The sequence below is a fragment of the Pongo pygmaeus genome, chromosome 4 (genome assembly GCF_028885625.2).
Source record: "Pongo pygmaeus isolate AG05252 chromosome 4, NHGRI_mPonPyg2-v2.0_pri, whole genome shotgun sequence".
NCBI lineage: Eukaryota > Metazoa > Chordata > Mammalia > Primates > Hominidae > Pongo > Pongo pygmaeus.
Genome location: NC_072377.2, coordinates 71394403 through 71420866, shown reverse-complemented (window position 1 = coordinate 71420866; position 26464 = coordinate 71394403). Strand labels below are relative to the sequence as shown.

General features: G+C 36.3%; 1 protein-coding gene across 9 annotated transcripts in view; it reads right to left on the bottom strand.

The window, feature by feature from the left end:
- The window catches only part of ERBIN (erbb2 interacting protein), a 150990-nt gene that overhangs the window by 9762 nt on the left and 114764 nt on the right, over positions 1-26464 (bottom strand). For 4 of the 9 annotated variants that reach the window (XM_054487537.2, XM_063664858.1, XM_063664861.1 and 1 more), the window contains 6 exons: positions 26182-26355; positions 24027-24212; positions 21831-21945; positions 19981-20164; positions 16004-17549; positions 1721-1864 (listed from right to left, as the gene is read on the bottom strand). In XM_054487537.2, coding sequence (XP_054343512.1) covers positions 1721-1864; positions 16004-17549; positions 19981-20164; positions 21831-21945; positions 24027-24212; positions 26182-26355 — 2349 coding nt within the window. The remainder of the gene's footprint in view (positions 1-1720; positions 1865-16003; positions 17550-19980; positions 20165-21830; positions 21946-24026; positions 24213-26181; positions 26356-26464) is intronic. The other 5 variants (XM_063664859.1, XM_063664860.1, XM_054487538.2 and 2 more) reach the window with 3 other exon arrangements.

The following is a 26464-nucleotide window of genomic DNA, read 5'->3' as shown; positions in this document are numbered from 1 at the left end:
ATTTTTAGATGTGATCTAATTTTGTGTATTTATGCAATGAATACTTTATTTTCCTTCTCCCTTTTTGAGATGTGCTTTTAGAATACATAATAATGAATTTAGCTCTCAGCTTGAAATTTTAACTCAAGTGTGAATGTATAACTATGTTTATCTACTTTTCAAAAGAACAAGCACACCATGAATGTAAAAGTAAAATTCAATGTATTCAAAGGCTCCAAATTAAAAAAAAACAAGCACAAAATGTTACTATAAAAGAATCTGGAAAATACAATTGCCCCAGGTGACTATAAATGGCAAAGATTACCCCTGAGTTAATAAAAGCCACTGATCTTTACCCCCAGGGACTCTTGGAATGAGAGACTGATAGTTATCACCCTTCTCTCTCATCTTTTAAATTGGGAGGTTCCTAGCTGGGCGCAGGGCTCATGCCTGTAATCCCAGCACTTTTCGAGGCTGAGGTGGGCAGATCATCTGAGGTCAGGAGTTCAAGACCTCCGGCCAACATAGTGAAAACCCGTCTCTACTAAAAATGCAAAAATTAGCTGGGTGTGGTGGCGGGCACCTGTAATCCCAGCTACCTGGGAGGATGAGGCAGGAGAATCACTTGAACTCAGGAGGCAGAAGTTGCAGTGAGCTGAGATCACGTCATTGCACTCCAGCCTGGGCAACAAGAACAAAACTCCGCCTCAAAATAAATAAATAAATAAATGAATAAATAAATAAATAAAATTGGGAGGTTTCAACATAACAGCTGCCACTCTTAACAGCATAGGAATCACATTGTGGCAGGTGACAGAGGACAGCATACGTCTAGGTCAGGTACAGCCAGAGCCAAGAGAATCCAGGAGATTGCTCCTACTCTATAACACCAGAGGAAAGCCAGGGATATATTAAAATGGGGGATACCATAGCTCAGGTAGAAGTAAAGGACCCAGAGATAAGCAAATACTTCACAAGGAAACTATGGGGAGGGGATAAAACAGGGTTATTAGAGAGAAAACAGTCTTTTCGGGATTGAAGGAGAGGGGCAGAAGGAAATATTTTAGAGACCATGCTACTACCTTGTTAAGGGAAAAAAATCTTAAAACAGGGCCATGCCAGAGTTGTTCTTTCTCTGCCTTTTTATCCCCCACACTTAATTTTCGTTAAAATCATAAACCTTTCTTCTTCACTACTAAGGAAATGTTTAGTAAAATGTGAGTAAGAAAGGATTTGTGCTTTGTCTTTTCACTGACATAATTTCTCCAGTCTCATAGTTAATCATGCTCAGTGAATTATGATTAACGTTAGTTCAGGGTAGTGCTTTCTCTCACTCAATTCTCAGTCACTGGAGTTAAAATTATTCCTCCCTGTAACAGGTCTATGGATTACATATAGCATAGCCTTAAAATCCTTAGTTAGGAATAGAAAAGTTTAATATTAAGAGAAAACATACTACGAAGAATAGTTTTTAAAAATCTCTCAGTTATTCCTATTGTTCACTGCTTTTTGCGTAAACAAGGGCTGACTACATCATTAGTTTATGACCAAAGAAACTCAGGAGATAATGAATTTATCAGCTTTGAAGAAAGATTTAGAACTAAGCCATGGAAGAACTCAGAGGAAATCACGGTTTCTAACCCAGAGTAAACAATTTTTTTTCCTGGAAACATTATAACACTTAAAATTTGGGGTTTTCTCTTCTACAAGCTAAAAGTATTGGTCTAGTGTAGGTACTCACTCGAAAAATGTGCCCACCAGAACCTCTTCTGTCTGCAACACTCAAGGCAAGACTGCCCTGGCTGCCATGCAGATCCCTAGAGCTGCCATAGTGAAAACTGCTTACAGTAGTGAAATTGGAATTAAAGGACCTTGACAGCATGCTCTGAATAAAGAGGGGATAATTTAACAGAGATTAGTGTAGCATGCAAAATCCACGAGACATGTTATATACGTAGACTTATTTACAAGTAAACCCAAAACCAGAGAAGTATCATGCAACACTAATTTTCATAGGTGAAAGAAATTGGAACCATTTACCATGTATTTACATGACAACATATACATATACACAAATTACATGTAAATACAACCATTCACATGTTTAAGCAAAGGAAGAAAGTACAGACATATAACTGCTTTTAGAATGCTATTTCCTTTACTCCTAACACATCTTAGATATATATGTCAGAAAATAGGAATTGACGCCATATGCAGATGTATGTGTATCTAAAGTCATATACAAAACAGAAATTAATTTCTCTATATAAAGATAAATTTTACCAACACCCAGTAATTCTAAGTCAAATGAATTTTTAGAGAATCTACTTCATTTTATGCAAATTCTAACATATTAAATAAACTGAGTGTTTAAATATACATAACACAAAATATATTTGCAAAAAATACTTCAAATTTTTTTATTTTTTTAAGAGGTAGACTCCCAGTCTGGAGTACAATAACAAGCTCCTGGCTCACTGCAGCTTCAAACTCCTGGGCTCAAATGATCTTGCCTCCTGAGTAGACAGGACTACAGGTCCTCATCACCACACCTGGCTAGTTATTATTATTATTATTATTTTTGTAGAGACGAGGTCTCACTACACTTGTCCAGGGTGGTCTCAAACTCCTTCCTTCAAGCAATCCTTTTGCCTCAGCCCCCTAAACTGCTGGGATTACAGGTGTGAGCCACTGTGCCCGACCACATTTCAATTTCTAAATGTTTAGATGTTTAGAAAAATATCTTGCATTAGAGAATAATTTTAACATACACGAATTTATGATATACCCTTTTTAATTTTAGTTTTTAAAGAGACAAGGGTCTTGCTATGTTACCCAGGCTGGCCTTAAATTCCTGGGCTCAAGTCATCCTCCTGCCTCAGGCTCCTGAGTAGCTGGGACCACAGGTGTGCACCACCGTGCCTGGCTAGTTTTTTTATTTTTCATGTAGACAGGGTCTCACCATCTTGCCCACGCTGGTGAGTATAACTTTTAAAATGCTCCTGCTGCTCTAAAATTACAAGAAGAAAACGAGAAAATGTGTGGCAAATTTTCCCCATTCAAATAAACTGGTATTAAAGATGACTGTATTTTAGGAGTTAGTGGTGGCCTTTGCTGCTTAAATTTGAAGAGCCATTGATGGAATCCTCTCACAAACTGAGTTCATATGAATACTTAATTGCTAATCCCAGTACTGCCTGAAGATGTACCTCAATAAACACACTGCCTGATTCCCGCTGTTCCACTTGTTTATTCCCAGTGTTATGAACTGCTGTTCTTTCATGTGAGTGCCTTTAGTCATGTCCCTGAGTGCTGAGGGCTTAATGGTCAAACTGGGTGAAACCACATTTTGAGCATGGCTTGTTACTAATACAGAAATATCATAACAAGCATTTCTGTATTACTCTTAGCAAATATATTCCTTCTCAAAATCTGAAGTTGACATCTAATGCCAAGAAATACAGGATTCCAGAAAGAAAAAGATCTATAAAATTACCATGTACACTTCCAGTTATTCTGTGAAATCTCAACTAATGACTAAAGAAAAAGCTAAACTTATAGCCCAGACCTGCATTTTCCCAAACCATTTCACCAAGGATAAGGATTTAGCAGAGGCAATTTGGAGGTTTCATAAACATTTGACTAGAATAAAAAAAAAAAAAGAAATCATTCATACATACATAAATAACAGACACACAAATTTGCCGTGCAGAGAGCTTTAATGTGTTATTGACTCAAGTGGCCTGATTAACCCTTTACACAGATCTTGTAGCAAAGCTTTCTCTGTCATCTCCAAACACATGAGCTTACTGTAAATATTTTACTGATGAATAAAGCTGAAGCTCAAAACAGGTCTGGTTTTAAATTCAGGTTTGTGCAGACATCCACATAAAACTGCTTCCTGTCACAACACATTGTGCAGTGCTCAATTAAATGCTAGGCATAATGTCCTGGGCAATGTTGTTCATTAGATACTGATAGTTGTATAATAACAAGTGAACGTAACACTTACCATGTTGTGTTAATCATATTATGGTTTGGAATGCTTAATATCTGAGCTCTCATAAGGAATGTTAGTAAATGCTGATAGTAACCATTCACCTTTGAAATAAAAAGTTCTTATTCCTTTGCAAATTTTGCTTATTAATTAAATAAATCTTGAAATTTTCAAGGTGACATCTACTCTGTATCTTTGAATTCCAGGTACAATTTTTTTTTTTTTTTTTGGCAGTGGGAGGTAAGAGGGGTGACTATTAAAAGGTTTAAAAACTACTTAAGCTTCAATAGATTATCTATTATTACTAACTCTCAGCTGAGTAAAGTAGCAAATTTTAATTTGGGAACTGACCTCATGAGGTAGGGCACGCACTGTGGAAGCCCCCAGGGAAAAATTTTTAAATGTATACTTTGCCATTAGAATTAAGATGGTGAGTGTAGGGGAGTGAATAGAGATCCTCCATCATCTTCTACCACTTTCAATCAATGCTTTGAAGTTTGGAGTCTAAATCCTGCTGCTATTAAAGTAGTTAATTAGTAATGTATTTATGTAGCACTTTCAATCTGCTTCTAATGCCCATACATTCTGATTACACCATCTAATGAATAAGAGCATGAATGCAGCACAAAGTAGTTTTATAAATAAAACAGGGACAATTTTCAGAATTACATGATTTTAGAATGTTTTGAACATATGAAAAGAAAGCATCCCCATGAGAGACATGCAGAAATAAAGAGTTAATTTTCACTGGCAAATTACTCATATTATGCTTCAATATTAAGGATTATTTTTACTGAATAAAATTATTTTTAGGAGGCTGGTGGTAGAATCACATTAAACTCTCAGACAACTCAAAAGAACCACATCTAACATTATATAACCTAAAGTACTATATCTGCTCAGGAAGTAACAGTGGCTTCACCTTATTTATTGTGTCAACTTGAAATTCTTCGGACCAGCTTTTAAAGTTGTTCCCCCTCCTTCACATAACATATATATCATCCTGAGAAAATTACTTAATTATTCTGCGCCTGAATTTCCTTACTGGAAAATGGGATAACAAATAAATGGACGCTGGTTCACATACAAAGCAACACACACACACACACACACACACACACACACACAACACACACACACACACACACCACACACACACACACACACACACACACACACACACACACACACACACACACACACACACACAGTTCCCCCTCCTTCACATAACATATATATCATCCTGAGAAAATTACTTAATTATTCTGCGCCTGAATTTCCTTACTGGAAAATGGGATAACAAATAAATGGACGCTGGTTCACATACAAAGCAAAACACACACACACACACACACACACACACAGTCAAAATTAATCTGAAAATCTCTGAAATCACTCGGAATGTACAGTTTTATTTATAGACCCCATATAGTAAAGTTTGAAAACCACTTACCTAGGTTAAAGGAAGAACAAAGGTAAAATCTAGGTACAAGTGTTTGGTTATTCAAACCATCCTGCCTTAAAATAATAAATTTCTAGCAGTTAATGGTGGGTAAGAAGGGGAAAGATGAAAGATGCTGAAGAAATCTTAAGGGTGTACATATCACTGAATTGGAATGGGCTGCTATTTGGAATAATAAGCACGTCTAGCAATCTTAGCAATTTAACATTACTTAAAACAATGTATCTTTTCAGTCTCTTAAAAACACACTTTTTTCTTATCCTACATATTACTGCCTAGGAAAATTCACTCATTCACATGGTTTGTATTTCAAATTTGCATCACTAAACCTAGTATTGTATTGTGTTCCATGTTACCTGCACACATTGTCATCACATCAAATTCAATATATTCAAAACCAACTAAGCTATTTTTTGCCAAACTTTCATACTATACCACAATGCTTTAAAGACTTCATTTCCTTAACTACCAGAACTTTAAAAAAAACATTGATTTGGCAGGGCATGGTGGCTCACATCTGAAATCACAGCACTTTGAGAGGCTGAAGCGAGAGGATTGCTTATTTGAGAGGCTGAAGCAAGAGGATTGCTTGAGGCCAGGAGTTTGAGACCAGCCTGGGCAACATAGCGAGATCCTGTCTCTATCAAATAAAATTAATTAATTAAATAAGGTTGATGAACAAATATCTCAAATCAGAAACCCTGGCTACCTCTTCAATCTCATTCCATCCCTAAAACTAAATAATTTTAACCCAAGTGTTTTTCAGACTCATCACTACGAGAGCCAAAACCCCAGCTCAAGTATCTCTCATCTGGCTGTTTTATTATTGAAACTGTTTCCTAAGCTACTTCTTATCAATTCATCCTGAACACTTTTGCCTAAGATATCCTAAAATACTCTATATGCTCAGGAAATAATAGTGGCTCTCTTTTGTTTATTGTATCAACTTGAAATTCTTCTGATAGGCTTTTAAAGTTGTTCCTCTACACTACGTAACACATATCATCCTGGGAAAATTACTTAACTCTTCTGTGCCTAAATTTCCTTATGGTAAAATGAGATAATAAAAATATCACACAGGACTCATGTGAAAATTGAGAAATATTTGTATAGCAAGGTAACTGTACAGTGATAGTAGTTTCTGGCACTTTATAAATACTAAATAAACTTAACTCTATATATTATGACTTTCTAATATTCATACTTTATTATCAAATGTTCTGAAAATAAATCTTTAATTCAACCAGGTTGAACTCTTTGTCTGCTTTCAGAACTCCTTCTTGATATATAACTTCTACCTTAATCTATTAATCTTAATCCTATTTATCAAAATTGTAAGTTTTTCAAAAAGCACTGTTTGTTGAATAATCCCACCTTCTGTGATTACTCCTGCATTTATCATTACCATTTTATCTTTCAAAATGAAAACATTTTAGAAATGTATCAAAAAGTCCCCAAATCTCACTGACAGATAATTACTAGCAGTATATTAACATTTCATCTTTTGAACCAGTTATTACCTAAATTATGAAATAATCTTCTGAACTATATTTTCTAAAGAAGAGATGATTAATAATGAAATCATGAAAATACCAAATTTCTATTGAAATTTCTACTTTTGTTAGTTTTATGTGTATATGCATGTAACTGTGTGTATGAATACGAATGTCTCTATTGACATTTTATTGGTATTGTTTCTGACAGATAAGTATATATGACAAAATTATTCAAGATCATCATCCTTAATAGGTATTTAAAACAAATTTTTACAAGCTAAACATACAGAGACTATCTTCACTTTTTAAAAATGCCTTAATCGAGAAACTGGGTGGAGCCAAGATGGCTGAATAGGAACAGGTCCAGTCTACAGCTCCCAGCATAAGCGACGCAGAAGACAGGTGATTTCTGCATTTCCAACTGAGGTAACGGGTTCATCTCACTGGGGAGTGCTGGACAGTGGGTGCAGCGCACCATGCGTGAGCCGAAGCAGGGCGAGGCATTGCCTCACCCGGGAAGCGCAAGGGGTCAGGGAATTCCCTTTCCTAGTCAAAGGAAGGGGTGACAGACGGCACCTGGAAAATTGGGTCACTCCCGCCCTAATACTGCGCTTTTCCAACAGGCTTAACAAACGGCACACCAGGAGATTATATCCTGCACCTGGCTCGGAGGGTCCTACGCCCACAGAGCCTCGCTCATTGCTAGCACAGCAGTCTGAGATCAAACTGAAAGGCGGCAGCGAGGCTGGGGGAGGGGCGCCCGCCATTGCCCAGGCATGAGTAGGTAAATAAAGCGGCTGGGAAGCTCGAACTGGGTGGAGCCCACCACAGCTCAAGGAGGCCTGCGTGCCTCTGTAGGCTCCACCTCTGGGGGCAGGGCACAGACAAAAGACAGCAATAACCTCAGACTTAAATGTCCCTGTCTGACAGCTTTGAAGAGAGTAGTGGTTCTCCCAGAACGCGGCTTGAGATCTGAGAACAGGCAGACTGCCTTCTCAAGTGGGTCCCTGACCCCCGAGTAGCCTAACTGGGAGGCACACCCCACTAGGGGCGGAATGACACCTCACATGGCCGAGTACTCCTCTAAGACAAAACTTCCAGAGGAACGATCAGGCAGCAGCATTTGCAGTTCACCAACAACCGCTGTTCTGCAGCCACTGCTGCTGATACCCAGGCAAAAAGGGTCTGGAGTTGACCTCCAGTAAACTCCAACAGACCTGCAGCTGAGGCTCGTGACTGTTAGAAGGAAAACTAACAAACAGAAAGGACATCCACACCAAAAACCCATCTGTACATCACCATCATCAAAGACCAAAGGTAGATAAAACTACAAAGATGGGGAAAAAACAGAGCAGAAAAACCGGAAACTCTACAACTCAGAGCGCCTCTCCTCCTCCAGAGGAACGCAGCTCCTCACCAGCAACGGAACAAAGCTGGATGGAAAATGACTTTGACGAGTTGAGAGAGGAAGACTTCAGAAGATCAAACTACTCCGAGCTAAAGGAGGAAGTTCGAACCAATGGCAAAGAAGTTAAAAACTTTGAAAAAAAATTAGACAAATGGATAACTAATCAATGCACAGAAGTCCTTAAAGGACCTGATGGAGCTGAAAACCACGGCATGAGAACTACGTGACAAATGCACAAGCCTCAGTAACCGATGCAATCAACTGGAAGAAAGGGTATCAGCGATGGAAGACGAAATCAATGAAATGAAGCGTGAAGAGAAGTTTAGAGAAAAAACAATAAAAAGAAACGAACGAAGTCTCCAAGAAATATGGGACTATGTGAAAAGACCAAATCTGCGTCTCATTGGTGTACCTGAAAGTGACGGGGAGAATGGAACCAAGTTGGAAAACACTCTGCAGGATATTATACAGGAGAACTTCCCCAATCTAGCAAGGCAGGCCAACATTCAAATTCAGGAAATACACAGAACACCACAAAGATACTCCTTGAGAAGAGCAACTCCAAGACACAGAATTGTCAGATTCACCAAAGTTGAAATGAAGGAAAAAATGTTAAGGGCAGCCAGAGAGAAAGGTCGGGTTACCCACAAAGGGAAGCCCATCAGACTAACAGCTGATCTCTCGGCAGAAACTCTACAAGCCAGAAGAGAGTGGGGGCCAATATTCAACATTCTTAAAGAAAAGCATTTTCAACCCAGAATTTCATATCCAGCCAAACTAAGCTTCAGAAGTGAAGAATAAAATACTTTACAGATAAGCAAATGCTGAGAGGTTTTGTCACCACCAGGCCTGCCCTAAAAGAGCTCCTGAAGGAAGCTCTAAACATGGAAAGCAACAACCGGTACCAGCCACTGCAAAAACATGCCAAATTGTAAAGACCATCGAGGCTAGGAAGAAACTGCATCAACTAATGAGCAAAATAACCAGCTAACATCATAATGACAGGATCAAATTCACACATAACAATACTAACCTTAAATGTAAATGGGCTAAATGCTCCAATTAAAAGGCACAGACTGGCAAACTGGATAAAGACTCAAGACCCATCAGTGTGCTGTATTCAGGAAACCCATCTCATGTGCAAGGACACACATAGACTCAAAATAAACGGATGGAGGAAGATCTACCAAGCAAATGGAAAACAAAAAAAAGGCAGGGGTTGCAATCCTAGTCTCAGATAAAACAGACTTCAAACCAACAAAGATCAAAAGTCAAAGAAGGCCATTACATAATGGTAAAGGGATCAATTCAACAAGAAGAGCTAACTATCCTAAATATATATGCACCCAATATAGGAGCACCCAGATTCATAAAGCAAGTCCTTAGAGACCTACAAAGAGACTTAGGCTCCCACACAATAATAATGGGAGACTTTAACACCCCACTGTCAATATTAAACAGATCAACGAGACAGAAAGTTAACAAGGATATCCAGGAATTGAACTCAGCTCTGCACCAAGCAGACCTAATACATATCTACAGAACTCTCCACCCCAAATCAACAGAATACACATTCTTTTCAGCACCACACCACAACTATTCCAAAATTGACCACATAGTTGGAAGTAAAGCACTCCTCAGCAAACGTAAAAGAACAGAAATTATAACAAACTCTCTCAGACCACAGTGCAATCAAACTAGAACTCAAGATTAAGAAACTCACTCAAAACCGCTCAACTACATGGAAACTGCACAACCTGCTCCTGAATGACTACTGGGTACATAACGAAATGAAGGTAGAAAAAAAGATGTTCTTTGAAACCAACGAGAACCAAGACACAACATACCAGAATCTCTGGGATGCATTCAAAGCAGTGTGTAGAGGGAAATTTATAGCACTAAATGCCCACAAGAGAAAGCAGGAAAGATCTAAAATTGACACCCTAACACCACAATTAAAAGAACTAGAGAAGCAAGAGCAAACACATTCAAAAGCTAGCAGAAGGCAAGAAATAACTAAGATCAGAGCAGAACTGAAGGAGATAGAGACACAAAAAACCCTTCAAAAAATCAATTAATCCAGGAGCTGGTTTTTTGAAAAGATCATCAAAATTGATAGACTGCTAGCAAGATTAATAAAGAAGAAAAGAGAGAAGAATCAAACAGACGCAATAAAAAATGATAAAGGGGATATCACCACTGATCCCACAGAAATACAAACTACCATCAGAGAACACTATAAACACCTCTATGCAAATAAACTAGAAAATCTAGAAGAAATGGATAAATTCCTCGACACATACACTCTCCCAAGACTAAACCAGGAAGAAGTTGAATCTCTGAATAGACCAATAACAGGCTCTGAAATTGAGGCAATAATTAGTAGCTTACCAACCAAAAAAAGTCCAGGACCACATGGATTCACAGCTGAATTCTACCAGAGGTACAAGGAGGAACTGGTACCATTCCTTCTGAAACTATACCAATCAATAGAAAAAGAGGGAATCCTCCCTAACTCATTTTATGAGGCCAGCATCATTCTGATAACAAAGCCTGGCAGAGACACAACCAAAAAAGAGAATTTTACACCAATATCCTTGATGAACATTGATGCAAAAATCCTCAATAAAATACTGCCAAACTGAATCCAGCAACACATCAAAAAGCTTATCCACCATGATCAAGTGGGCTTCATCCCTGGGATGCAAGGCTGGTTCAACATACGAAAATCAATAAACGTAATCCAGCATATAAACAGAACCAAAGACAAAAACCACATGATTATCTCAACAGATGCAGAAAAGACCTTTGACAAAATTCAACAACCCTTCATACTAAAAACTCTCAATAAATTAGGTATTGATGGGACGTATCTCAAAATCGTAAGAGCTATCTATGACAAACCCACAGCCAATATCATACTGAATGGGCAAAAACTGGAAGCATTCCCTTTGAAAACTGGCACAAGACAGGGATGCCCTCTCTCACCACTCCTATTCAACATAGTGTTGGAAATTCTGGCCAGGGCAATCAGGCAGGAGAAGGAAATAAAGGATATTCAATTAAGAAAAGAGGAAGTCAAATTGTCCCTGTTTGCACATGACATGATTGTATATCTAGAAAACCCTATCGTCTCAGCCCAAAATTTCCTTAAGCTGATAAGCAACTTCAGCAAAGCCTCAGGATACAAAATCAATGTGTAAAAATCACAAGCATTCTTATACACCAACAACAGACAAACAGAGAGCCAAATCATGAGTGAACTCCCATGCACAACTGCTTCAAAGAGAATAAAATACCTAGGAATCCAACTTACAAGGGATGTGAAGGACCTCTTCAAGGAGAACTACAAACCACTGCTCAAGGAAATAAAAGAGGATACAAACAAATGGAAGAACATTCCATGCTCATGGGTAGGAAGAATCAATATCGTGAAAATGGCCATATTGCCCAAGGTAATTTACAGATTCAATGCCATCCCCATCAAGCTACCAATGACTTTCTTCACAGAATTGGAAAAAACTACTTAAAAGTTCATATGGAACCAAAAAAGAGCCTGCATTGCCAAGTCAATCCTAAGCCAAAAGAACAAAGCTGGAGGCATCACGCTACCTGACTTCAAACTATACTACAAGGCTACAGTAACTAAAACAGCATGGTACTGGTACCAAAACACAGATATAGACCAATGGAACAGAACAGAGCCCTCAGAAATAATGCTACATATCTACAACTATCTGATCTTTGACAAACCTGAGAAAAACAAGAAATGGGGAAAGGATTCCCTATTTAATAAATGGTGCTGGGAAAACTGGCTAGCCATATCTAGAAAGCTGAAACTGGATCCTTTCCTTACACCTTATACAAAAATTAATTCAAGATGGATTAAAGACTTACATGTTAGACCTAAAACCATAAAAACCCGAGAAGAAAACCTAGGCAATACCATTCAGGACATAGGCATGGGCAAGGACTTCATGTCTAAAACACCAAAAGCAATGGCAACAAAAGCCAAAACTGACAAATGGGATCTAATTAAACTAAAGAGCTTCTGCACAGCAAAAGAAACTACCATCAGAGTGAACAGGCAACCTACAGAATGGGAGAACATTTCTGCAACCTACTCATCTGACAAAGGGCTAATATCCAGAATCTACAATGAACTCAAAAACTTCACAAGAAAAAAACAACCCCATCAAAAAGTAGGCGAAGCATATGAACAGACACTTCTCAAAAGAAGACATTTATGCAGCCAAAAAACACATGAAAAAATGCTCATCATCACTGGCCATCAGAGAAATGCAAATCAAAACCACAATGAGATACCATCTCACACCAGTTAGAATGGCAATCATTCAAAAGTCAGGAAACAACAGGTGCTGGAGAGGATGTGGAGAAATAGCAACACTTTTACACTGTTGGTGGGACTGTAAACTAGTTCAACCCTTGTGGAATTCGGTGTGGCGATTCCTCAGGGATCTAGAACTAGAAATACCATTTGACCCCGCAATCCCATTACTGGGTATATACCCAAAGGATTATAAATCATGCTGCTATAAAGACACATACACATGTATGTTCATCGTGGCACTATTCACAATAGCAAAGACTTGGAATCAACCCAAACGTCCAACAATGATAGACTGGATTAAGAAAATGTGGCGCATATACACCATGGAATACTATGCAGCCATAAAAAATGATGAGTTCATGTCCTTTGTAGGGACATGGATGAAGCTGGAAACCATCATTCTCAGCAAACTACCACAAGGAGGAAAAACCAAATACCACATGTTCTCACTCATAGGTGGGAACTGAACAATGAGAACAGATGGACACAGGAAGGGGAACATCACACACTGGGGACTGTTGTGGGGTGAGGGGAGAAGGGAGGGATAGCATTAGGAGATATACCTAATGCTAAATGACGAGTTAATGGGTGCAGCACACCAACATGACACATGTATACACATGAAACAAACCTGCACATTGTGTACATGTATCCTAAAACTTAAAGTATAGTAATAAAAAAAAGCCTTAATCTTTGATGTTAAGAAATCTGTTTATATTTTAAAATTATGAACTATATTTAAATTTTTAAGAAAAATAATTATTTTACCATCATAAAATAACCTATTGCACAATATGTTGCTGTTTTAAAAAAATAACTTTAATCAGCTGATAGTTTCTTTGTATTTAAAAGATGGTGATGATGAGAATGAATATAATAGCAATAAACACTTATTTAGCACTTAGTTATATATGCCAGGTACCATTCTAAGTGCTTTGCATGTATTAACCCATTTAATTTTTAAACAATCCTAGCAGTTCCTTTCATTGCACCTAACATACACATGAATCCACCAAGGTAAGGAAAGTTAAAGTTACTTGTCCAAGTAGCTAACTGAGCAGCACAGCTAGGATTCTGAACTGTTAAGACTAAAATGTCTCTCTCAATGCTTTTTAAAAAAATTTTTTGAAAGTAATTCTTTAAAAATTTAAATTCTTTTAAAAATGTGGTTTATAAAACATGAATCCATTTAAGATAAAACTTTCAGGTATGTTAGGTAAAAGCAGTCTCACATGTGAATACTTTTTAAGAACTGCAACAGGCAAACACAGCATATGTTTAAGAAAGACATGGAGAATAAAATACCCTAAAAGGAATGCAGTAGAGCTATGGTAACGGCAGGATATATACTTTGGTATTTGCTAGAAATGCTTCCCAACTGATGAGCTAGAAGATACTACAGTGTAGTCAACTAGTGGTCTGGAAGGCAGGAGTCTGGGCAAGCAAATGATGAGAGAAGAAGCACCCCTCATAACTTCAAAGTATGATATCCTTGAAAATGGGAGTTATCAGCTGCAGATTTGTGTTCAGACACAGTTTGCCCTGTTTCTTTTCTCATAAGGCTTCCCTTTAGTTTCAATCAACTAATTCACACCTCTAAATTACTAGTGAAAACAACTAGGAAACTACTGTCATATACTCTTCAAGAACCTGTACCGTGAATTTCAAAATATGTAAATATTTCAGACAATTAAAAAAAAAAGCGGATTGGCACACTAAACAATGAGATAGTTACTACTTGCTTCTTATGTACTGAAATCCAGGTGTATCTGTCAGACAGGAGTAGGAGAACAGCCATATAAGACGGAAACTACTCAGAACATAAAAACCAAACTCATCTCTTCTTCCAAATCTCCTACTCCTCCTCTATGTTCACTAATAGCCAAAGACATTCCCAACAACCAGTTATTCAAGGCACAATCTCAAGCTTTATCCCTTTTCCTTTCTGATTGATTACAGGAATATTCAATCAGAAGTAAACTCTTGTTAAAAGTCTATTTCAGAACTCTCTCTTGAACTCATTTGTCTTAACTGCACTGATAACAGTTCATATTTCATTTCTTATCTAGATTACTAAACAGCATAACTCAATCTCTTTGACTACAGCCTCTTCCTCTAAAATTAGTTCCACAACATCACCAGAAATTTATTTACAAAACATACTTATGTTACTCTTCTGCTTAAGAATTTTCCAAGTGCCTCAGAAAAAGCACAAAAGTTCAAATAGCCTCAACGGTGTGTACAGAGTTACTAGATGAAATAAAATGGATAGATGAGAATGAAGTAGCCTAATGCTTATGGATGTTTACCTATTTAAAGTTTATTTAAAGTTGAAGATTGCACTAAAAAGAACAATTATAGGCTGAGATTTCATGTAAACTGATAAGAGGTACTAATATATTTTAGGCATTTCTGAAAATTTTATTTAAGGGATTTTAAAAAATGGCTAATTGAAGTTGTATGTTCATCTGTTATTAAGAACACATTTTATATTTAATAAAGAAAGAAAGATAATGCTTGGGTAAAATCTAGTGAGTAAATATAAAGTTAAATCTTAAAGAAAAATCATGTCTTGTACACTTGGGCCACATGACTATGGCATTCATATTGGTTTTACAAGGATATATATCTATATCTACATTTTTAACTCCTTTCAAAAGACAAACATCTACACATAAAATTATAAATTGAACACGAGCATTAGTTATTTAATCAACTATTGCTATGCCACACTAGAGTCACAGAAACACTTAACTGAGTTTAAGTAGGTCAGAAATGTAGAAATTCAGAAAAGTTAAGAATAAATGCCATGCCAGAAGCCATCTGTGTCAGTGACAATGTTAGTTCATATACTGTGGACTGGGGAAAAAATATTAGATGAAATATTTACATTTGCAATACATTTCTTCTTATTGTGTTAACTATATAGTAAACTATTAAATTTAGATAATCAACAATTATTAATAGCAAAGTTCAGAAAACGCTAAACAGAGGTACATGTATTTTTAGTACGTGTGCACAATCTCAAAGAGACAGACACATAAACATATAAAATTAATACATTTTTGTTAGAAACAGTGGGGAGTAAAGGAGAAGACAGAAACACACATTATCATCCCAATTGTCCTGGCTGAGTTTAAATTTGGAACTCTATTCCCAATACCAGAGAAAAACACCTAGAATATAAAGAGATAATCAGTAATTCAGAGAATCTTGTTTCATCTTGTTTAGAAAACAAAGAGTGCCAATTATTTTTAAGGAAAATAATTAAGTTCATAAAGAAAAGAATGCAAAACTCATGTTCAATTACCTTTTCTAACTTTTTGGCTTCAATATGTCGAAGTACTTGTTCTCTCCAGTCATGAGGAACTTTACTTTTTCCTGGAGGATCTAATAAAGAATGCTCAGAACCAACCCTTGCATTTGGTCTTTTTGAAGGACTAGTCCGTGAATAATTGAAATCACTAACTGACATAGTTCTCTCTGGTATTTCATTAATAGAGGGTCGAGCACTCTGAGGTCTTGATGCATTTGGACCATCTATGCTGTATGTTCGTGCAGAAAGAGGTCTCTGTGATCCTGGCATCATTGGAGGAGTTCTTCCCACTGAGTGGAACTCTCTGTATGATAAATAATCTCCTTCAGGAATCTGAGCCCGCCTTGTAGAGCCTGGATCACCAAGATTTACAGAGGCTGTGGAGGACACACTACTTTGTCGCTGAATTGTACTTCGAGTTACTGCAGGAATAAGTCGGTCGTTTGGTGAGATGGCCCACATTTCCCCATGTCTTGCTGGGCCAAGTCTCTGATGTAAATGGTATGCAGTATTAGCTCGAACATTGTTATGATTAGAGAAATTCATATTGGCAGAATGTTTAGCATAACTTTGATTTTCTGTGCTCTCTGATCTAGGAAGGAGCTGAGGAGGAAAACTGACATGATCTATTTGGGGATTTTGTTTGGAGTGCCACAAAGTGTCTTTGACTGCAGCACTGCTACTGTATTGGATATTATACTGTGGAGGACCATATATTTGAGGTGCAGATTGTGGGCCACTTGTGGGGCCTCTTATTATATTTGGCTCTTCGGGATTATGATTTGAATCAAACTTGAAAATTGCCTTTGTTCCTGATATTAAATCAGAAGATGAAGAAGAACCAGTAAATACCTGCAATGGTTGATCATACAACAGTGTGGCAGACTTGCTCCTGACTATATTTTTTCCGTCAACAGCAGATGTGATTTTAACGGTTGTACTTGGCTGCTGAGGTCCATTATCACTAAGAATATCATAGATTTTTAGCCCTCCAATCTCCATATTAGTTATGCTATGAGATTTCACAACAGATCCAACTGGACCACTTTTCTGAGGGGAGAGATCTTCAGTGCTTTTGGAAATACCTAAGTCAACAGAACAATCACTGTCATGTGGTTCAGTCCTATTAGGAGACTGTGAAGTTTCCTCAGAATGTCCATTTACCTTATTCACGGATTCCAAATTAGGATACTTGTTTCCATTTTCCAAGTGCTCAGTTTCCTCTTTAGAATTAATGCTTAAAAAGCTTGTTCCAAGCACAATATCCTTCGTTTTTGATCTTTCCATGATCTCTGGTTGAAATGTATCATTAGTTATAAGCTGATTAAGATTCATATTGATATGATCTAATTTGTGAGTGTCATCAGCTGTGGCTGTTGAGTCAACACTTTTCTCAATTAGAACTAATTGCTCTTCAATATTCAAATCATATTCAGGTAAGTTAAAATCTTTTTTATCATGAGCTTTGAACTTTTCCTCTGTTGAATTGTTTAAAATATCTCCATTTTGTAAAAGGCTGTTAAAATTTTCATCTTCTTGCCTAAAATAAAGATAATTTTATGAAAAACATAATAAAGCCGAGTTTTCTTAGTAACAGGGAACATTAATAAATAAATTGTGTAGGTAGACAAGTTAAAAAAGTTAATAAAAGTCAAAGACAAAAGGCATTTATTATCAAGCATGTAATTTAAAAACATTATCTTAATAGTTAATAGAGCTTTATATTCAGTTGGAGACAAGTAATAATTAAAATTCATAGATAATACCAAGATTAATTTTCATCAATACACTCAATCTGATTTGTCACAAAATAATTTAAAGGGCTGAACTATGAATAAAAGCGGAATTTTTAATCTTTGCTGCATCTTTTCATGAATGTGCTAAAAAAACAAAATGCTTGAAGGAGGGTAGATATATGGAGAGAAAGCTAGTAACATGAATAGTGGAGTAAAGAGCACAGGACATTTTTACAGTTAATTTTGAAGCCTTACATTCTTAACCAAATTAACCATAGTTAACGAAGTACACAGTTGTTATTACATTCAAATATATAGGTAAGAAAATTGTACAAAGCAAAGAACTGAATAATTGTCCAAAGTTTAACATCAAATATATAAAAGGCATAGAAAGATAAACGAAGTCTAATCACTCTTCTAAGTAGCTAGCTGTATTTGGCAAATACTTTTAAATGTGTCATTCCAAAATTATAGAAAATATTTTATTTCTACCTGTGGTATTAAGTATTTGTGTCCTCTTGTATACATATTCAAGTTATGTTCCACAAAAATTCCCTAATACTGGTCTTCCCATTACAAAAAAGATAACTTTCATTACTAGAAATACAGCACAAAAAGGTGTTGCTGTATTCCTTGCTTAGGCTTTATTATATTAAAAGCAGGATTTAGAAAATATCATACCACTTTCCCAACAATAAATAAAATTTTATTATTCAATAAATTAATACGATAATATCTAGGAGGTTATAAAAATTAGTATTTTAAACAGTAGCTCATAGCCTCAAATTCAAAGAATAGAAATAAATGATTGATTGTGATTATAATTACACAATACCTAAACTCATTTTCAGGCATAAAATTCACCTTCCTTTTCCAACAACACACATTAATATACAAATTTTACTTAAATATGCCTGAAATTTAAGAACAACTCTAAATGACTATTAAAAATATCCACACATTAAACTTTTGGTTTAGTAGTAAGCCCAATCTTTTTTTTTTTTGAGACTGGGTCTCAATTCTGTTACCCATGCTGGAGTGCAGTAGCCTGATCATGACTTGCTGAGGCCTAAACCTCCCAAGCTCAAGTTAACCTCCCACCTTGGCCTCCCGAGTAGCTGGGACTACAGGCATGTGCCAACATACCTGGCCATTTTTTTGTAGAGAGATGGTTTCACCATGTTGCCCAAGCTGGTCTTGAACTCCTGTACTCAAGCAATCTATCACCTTAGCCTCCCAAAGTGCTCGGATTACAGGCATTCCACCACATCCAGCCAACCCCAATCTCTCTCTCTTTTTTTTTTTTTGAGACAAGGCCTAGCTCTGTCACCCAGGCTGGAATGCAGTGGTGTGATCACAGCTCACTGCAACTTCCGCCTCCTGGGCTCAAGCGATCCTCCCACCTCAGCCTCCCAGGTAGCTGGGACTACAGGTACATGCCACCACACATGGCCAACTTTTGTACTTTTTTTGGTAGAGATGGGGTTTCACCATGTTGCCAAGGCTCGTCTCGAACTCCTGGGCTCAAGCCATCCACCTGCTGCAGCCTCCTGAAGTGCTGGGATTACAGGTTTAAACCACCATGCCCTGCCCAGCCAATCCCCATCTTTCTAACAGAGTTTAGCTGATAGAGTAACACTACGGTAGAATGGCAGGGCCTTATTCTGATAACCAAATTTCTTCTTTTTTTCCTTTTCAAACCCATCACCAACATTATAGACAACCAATTTCTCAAGAGCCTAAATAAAATGTGTTTTAGACTTCAGCTAAATTCCAGGCTATACAAATTAACATTTATCTCTCTCTCAGTGAGTGTGTCCTACAAAATTAAGCCTAAGCCAAATATACACCACCAGTCAAGAGTATCCGAATGAACCCTTTAATGGCAGCCCCTCAAAATGATTCTGCATTTCTAACTATAAAAATACTCCTTTCAACTTAAATTACCTCAAATATGCTGTTTATGTTGCCATATCTAAAAATATATAAATATTCAACTTTTTAACCAGAGATTGAGAATCTAGTCTATTCTTTCCCATTTAAAAATCTAATTTAAGATGGAAGTGTATAAAAACTAAATAGAAAATCAGCAATAAAAATGGGGAAAGAAAACATATTACTGGAACCACTTCTATAATATTTATTTATTAAACCCTATATGTTTATGTATTTGTTATCTGCCTTACTACTTCTATTTATTGTATAAAAAAAAAACTGTAAAAGATGTTCACACACCTGATTTTCGAATTAATATCAATATGAGTTTGTTTCACTGGAGAGCAGAGTGAGGTGTCTTGACTACTGTCAGTATTAAGAGAAACTGAATCAGACATCCGAGATGGAGAAGAACAATTGCTGTTATTCTGATTGCTATTGTGTGTAACTTCATCTGATAAAGAATCTGTTTCCTTTGTATCATCTGAAACAAAACAAATTTAAGATTAATGATAAATTCCCCAAGAATTGTGTGAAATTCTTTTCGGTGATGACAAATGGCAATTATACTATCCTGGTTCTATATATGAGGTAATAAATTATATTGATAAGATAAATAGAAGCACCCTTGAAAATTCAGTCCTAATACAAAGATTAAATAATTTTCAGATAGTGATATAATTTTTTAAAAAGCGTTGGGGTTACTAAGAATTCGATTTAGTTACTGACAAGGTGATATTATTATGTACTGTTTTCTAAGGTCAGTTAATTTCAATGAATATACTTTTCACCCATTTACAATTTGAAAAACTGATAATGAAAATTCATTTACAACCTTTCTGAACTCAACTGGGCAAGAAATTATTTCATACATATATGGAATTTTTTCCCATCTACTCTAATAAAAATAAGCAATTCAATCCACAAACATATTATTACAAACAAATCAAGGAATTTTCAAAGGTCAGCTCTTTCTTAATGTTTTTAAAACATTTCATAGACTTGTTTATGAATGGTAAACTCTCAGTATGTAAGGTGGTTGTGTGTGTAGCAATTACATGAACAGAAACAGACAAGTGTTCATATTCTATAATAGGTAGTACAAAAAGTAGTATTTTTTCAAAGTAGTGCTAAAAATGTGTTTTTTAACTAACTGAATTCTAGCCAAATCACAGAAATAGTGTATATAGACATATCCATAGATGATTATATGAATTAAGGATATCTTTGATGTTCTGAGATCTTAGGAGCACAGCTCAAGTAGTCCGGATTGTATTTACAGTTAACAGTAGCAAATGGGACTCTAACTTTGATCTCAGTGTATTTAGGTTTTGAGCTCTTAACTTAACCATTAAAATAGATGGTTGTTAAGTTCTTTCTTAGATACACTCCACTTCCACCTCATCATGGGGGTTATTGTGACAATTAGATAATAATATGTAAAATATTTAGTATAGTACCTAAGCAATTAGTGCTCAACAAATTCTAGGTATCATTACTACAAAACGAACCCAAGCTATCCAAGGGCCACCTTGATAGTATCATTGATACCATAAAGACAAACGGCTAAACATTTGAGGAAGATGATGTAAAGATACTCAGGTGCTAGAGGGGAGGGGTGAGGGAAGGGATAGATATCCTTCAAGATCTCTAAGAGTCTAAGATTGTCTTATATGAAAGAATGGCTGGCAGAGGTTGGACGGAGTGTAAAAAAATGTTTTGTGATAGAATCAATAAAATAACGAGCACCTAATATACATAAGGTACTGTGCTAAAAGATACATTATCTAGCCTATTTGATGCAAAAATCCTTCATTAGCCTCATTGTATGTCAAATCATATATGTACACACGGATAAAATTAACTCAAGGATCACACAGCAGATAAGTGGCAGAAATGAACAATCCAGGTTTATCTGTTGGTAAAGTCCATGCCTTTATAAGTAAATTTGCATGAGGAGAAAGAAAAGACTATCAAGGACTTTCCCTAAAAATGAGAGAGAAGGAAAGCAAACCTTTCAGAAAGCCATGTCTAAAAATTTGTTTCTAAAATGTATCAAATAACATAATATTCAATGAAATTTATTCCAAAAAAATTTATAAATTTATTGAGGCAATTTCTATTCTTAGTACTTTCCTTTAACATCTAACCTTTTTTGTTATTACTAAGTGCTACGACTTTTGGCTGGTTAATAGAGGTTTCAATTAATGGTGGTCGCATCTCCGCCATTTTCATCTCTTCATCAGAAGAAAGTTCTTCAGATTCCTAGTGAAAAAGGGGGGAGGGGGATAAAAATTAAATTTTTGTTTCTTCAAATAAATAAATATTAAGTCATAAGACTTTAAAGGGAAAACAAATATTATAAACACATATTAAACCTTTTCAAGATACGGCAATAAAATACAACCAGTCCTTACAAGACTGTACAATTTGTACCTCTATCCTTTTCATGGCACCATTATCCTAATCAAACATTAGGATACTGCTCCTCTATTCCCTTTTTTATACTGAGATATTCACGTGCTGCATCTCCTATAATATTCTTATAACTATAATAACTTTCAACCATATATAGCTCTATGAATTAGAGTAACACTCTATTAAAAGCCTTTAGTGGCTCCTCAAGACTACAGAACATTAAGTTCAAACTTCTTAGCTTGGCTTTTCAGAGCCTCGTAATCAGGGCCCTATCTACTCTACTGATCTTATTTCATAATATTGCCTCTGACTTATTCAGTAACATAAAATGTTATTTTCCATATGTTCCAAGTGCCATTCTTTTGCTCTCATCATACCTTCCCCATTTCATTCCATTCTCCTGTATCTGTGAATTAAAATTTTCCAAAACACAGGTGAAATGCCCCCTTCTCCTTAAGGCAGCCATAAATCTTCCTTCTAAATTTCTGTAACACTTAGTACATTTCTAACACACTTAGCACAGTCTATCCTTAATTATATATGTTTGCATTCATTTAAATCCCTATATCCACTTATCCATTCTGCCACCTTAACCTCCAAACACAGTGCCTTACACACAGAAATTACACTAAATGAGTCGTAAGTTCACTGTAACAAACCTAATAATTTTTTCACAGCCTGTTACATTAGCTTCAGTGCATACCATAGTGTATTGAGTGATATTAACCATCCTTTTTTAAAAAAATTATTCCTGCTGTAAATGACAGCTCACAGGATAACCAGGAAAAGAGATGGTGTGCTTGAATGCATTTTGAAATTTTAGGGATGAAGATGTATTAACTTAAATAGCCACTTGTAGCTAGTATATACTGCAGTGAACAATGCAGTTATAAATCAGAAACACTTCAGATATTCATATTAAAAAGTTACAGCTTCACCATTTTACATTACCACTAGCAGTGTATGAAGGGAATATAAAATGGTGCAATCATTTTTCATTCATGAAAATATATATCCACACAAAAATCTGTTCACAAAAATTCACTGCAGACTTATTCATTACAGCCAAAAAGTGGAAATAATTAAAATGTCCATTAATTGAAGAATGGATAAACAAATGGTGGATATACACGATGTAGTATTATTCAGTCATAAAAATGGATGCTGTGTTGATATATGCTATAACATAGAAAAATTTGAATACATTACGCTAAGTGAAACAGACCAGGCACAAAAGACCACATATTGTATGATTCCACTTAAATGAAATGTCAAGAATAGGCAAATTTACAGAAGCATATAAAGTAGATTTTTGGTTGCCTAGGGCCGAAGGGGATAAAGAGTGAGGAGTAACAGGTAAGGAATATGGAATTTCTTTCTGGGGTGAGAAATATGTTCTAAAAGTGATTGTAGTAATGGCTGCACAATTTGGTAAATATACTAAAAGCCACTGAATTGAATAAATAAGTGATCTGTATGGTATGTGAGTTATATCTCAATAAAGCTGTTTTTAAAAAAAGGTTCCAGCTTTTATTTATCCACTAAAAGAAACTCCACATCTAAAAACTGTCTCAGACATTCAACCAAAAAATCTTTCACTTTCAATGATAAATGCATAAATAAGTTAAATAATTGGGTATGCCTATAGTAGTCTTTTCATTTTTAAGTTACAGAAATAAAAGCAATTATGTATTTTACAGTAGCCTAGACTATCTATAATCTAATTCACATAAACATCTGAATACAAAGGGCATAATAATTTGTAAGTTTAAAGTGACAAATGAGTGATATTTTTGCAGATGTGAAATTTCTCAATGAAGAATGCATTAACATATTTTCTACAATCAATATCAGGTCTTTATTTAGCAACAATAAAATATTAAATTGAAAGTTCTTATGATTGCTCCAGAATAATCATAAAATCATACCTCAAAAACATCATCATGGTTAACAATATGCTTCAAGTTCTCAGAGGCTTTCATATTTGCAGTCACTGGTAAACTCCCAGGACTAATCTCAGCTTCAGGTTCACTGATCTTCTGTACAGAGTTTCCTATCATATATTTTTCTCTTTCATCAACTTTGCTTTTTACTGTAGTAGTACTTTCTGAGATCTAAGTAAAAGAAAAGATAAAGAGCTCATATTCTTTAAGTTTTACATCTATTTTAAAAGTTCAGATAAAAATTTGTAAGCGATTTGCCAACTTCCAATTCTGGACTAATCTCAAACATGAAAACTTTAAACAAAGAAACCTGTGACACTCACAGATAAAATGCTCATTTTAGGAGCACGTGGTCCCCAAAGATCCATGAGCCACATTAAAATTTAAAAGTTAGCCAAGGTTACTTTCCTCTTAGAAGCTGCAAGGCTTGTAAGTGTGGACAACTGAGTCACTTAGCTCAGCAAACTCATCTCCAGATGGTTAAAATTGTTTTCTGCTCATTGTGGACTGTACAGTAACTCTAATGACATGGTAAAACTTTTGTTTCTGTGATACAATAATGTGTGTGTGGCAAAGTCCTAAAGGAATATACATACCATTTAGGGATTTGTGAAAGTTTCTGAACCATCCCAAGGAAATGCCAACTGTCTGTCATTGCAATTACATTTAAAATGAGAATTAGGTAAAATGGACCAGTATTACCAGGGGGAAAAAATGTCCATAATAATAATTTTTCTGGCATTCATTATCTTCTTTGTTCAAACAATGATTTTTTTTAAAGGCTATGCTGACACTACACTGTCAATTGGACAGTCTATAGCCAGAGTGGTAATGATAGTAATTATGGACTTCACTGATTATTAGTTTCCCAGTTCAGGTAGCTGAGAACAAAACCTTAAATTTGCAAGTGCAGTCACATGGCACTTAACAACAGTGATATGTTCGGAGAAATTTATTAGGTGATTTTTTTCCTCTGTGACCATCATAGAGTGTACTTACACAAACCTAGACGGTATAGCTTACTACACATATAGGCTATATGTAATACAGCCTATGGCCCCGAGGCTACAAACCTGTATAACATGTTACTGTACTGAACACTATAGGCAATTCTAACACAATAGAAAGTATTTGTGTATGCAAACATATCTGAATACAGGAAAGTTGTGTTATGACGTCATTAGGCAATAGGAGTTTTTCAGCTCCATTACATGTTTCTTCTTTTTTTGAGACAGGGTCTCCCTCTGTCACCCATGCTGGAGTGCTGTGGCATGATCATAGCTCACTGCAGCCTTGAACTCCTAGGCTCAAGGGATCCTCTCACCTCAAGTCTCCCAAGTAGCTAGGACTACAGGAGCATGCCACCATGCCCAGCTAATTTTTAAAATTTTTTGTAGAGACAGGTTGTCTTGCTATGTTGCCCACGCTGGTCTTGAACTCCTGGCCTCCAGTGACTCTCCTGCTTAAGCCTCCCAAATAGCTAGGTCAACAAGCACACATCACCAAGCCCAGCTAATTTTTTTTTTTTTTTTAAACTTTCTGTATAAACAGTCTCACCATCTTCGTCAGGCTGTTCTCAAATCCTCGGTGTAAGTGACCATCCCACCTCGGCCTCCCAAAGTGCTAGGATAACAGGGGTGAGCCACCATAGCCAGCCATCTCCCTTATATTCTTATTTTTTGTTTTTGAGACAGAGTGTCGCTCTGTCACCCAGGCTGGAGCACAGTGGTGTGATCTCAGCTCACTGCAACCCCCGCCTCCTGGGTTCAAGCGATTCTCCTGCCTCAGCCTCCCAAGTAGCTGGGATTACAGGTGCCCACCACCACGCCCAGCTAATTTTTCTACTTTTAGTTGAGATGGGGTTTCACCATGTTGGCCAGGCTGGTCTCAAACTCCTGACCTCAAGTGATCTGCTTGTCTTGGCCTCCCAAAGTGCTGGGATTACAGGCGCGAGCCACCCCGCCCAGCCCCTTATACTCTTATAGGACCACCATCATATGTATGTGAGCATGTCGACCGAAATATCATTCTGTGGTGCATGACTGCACATTTAGAGTACATGAAAAGGAGCACTATATCAACTGTCATTAAAAATAAGAACTTGAAATAGGCTTTGGTTAATCCTTTTGAATTTTCTAACCTTCACACCCACATCTTTATTTATATCTTGTTGATCTTCATGTGGTTTCAAATCTCTTCCTGAGTCTTCATTGGTCTCTTCATCTTTTAATCTATGTACAATGGTTTGAACAGTTTTGACCATATTCTTAAGCTCATCTGGGTATGGTGTTGGATATCTTTTTAAATTTCCCTCCTAGAGAAATAAAATAAGTAAAATATGAAGTACAAATATTTCTAATGTCAATCTCAAACAAAATTTAATCTGTAACCCATCTGAATTACATTAGATATCAAGCTCATAG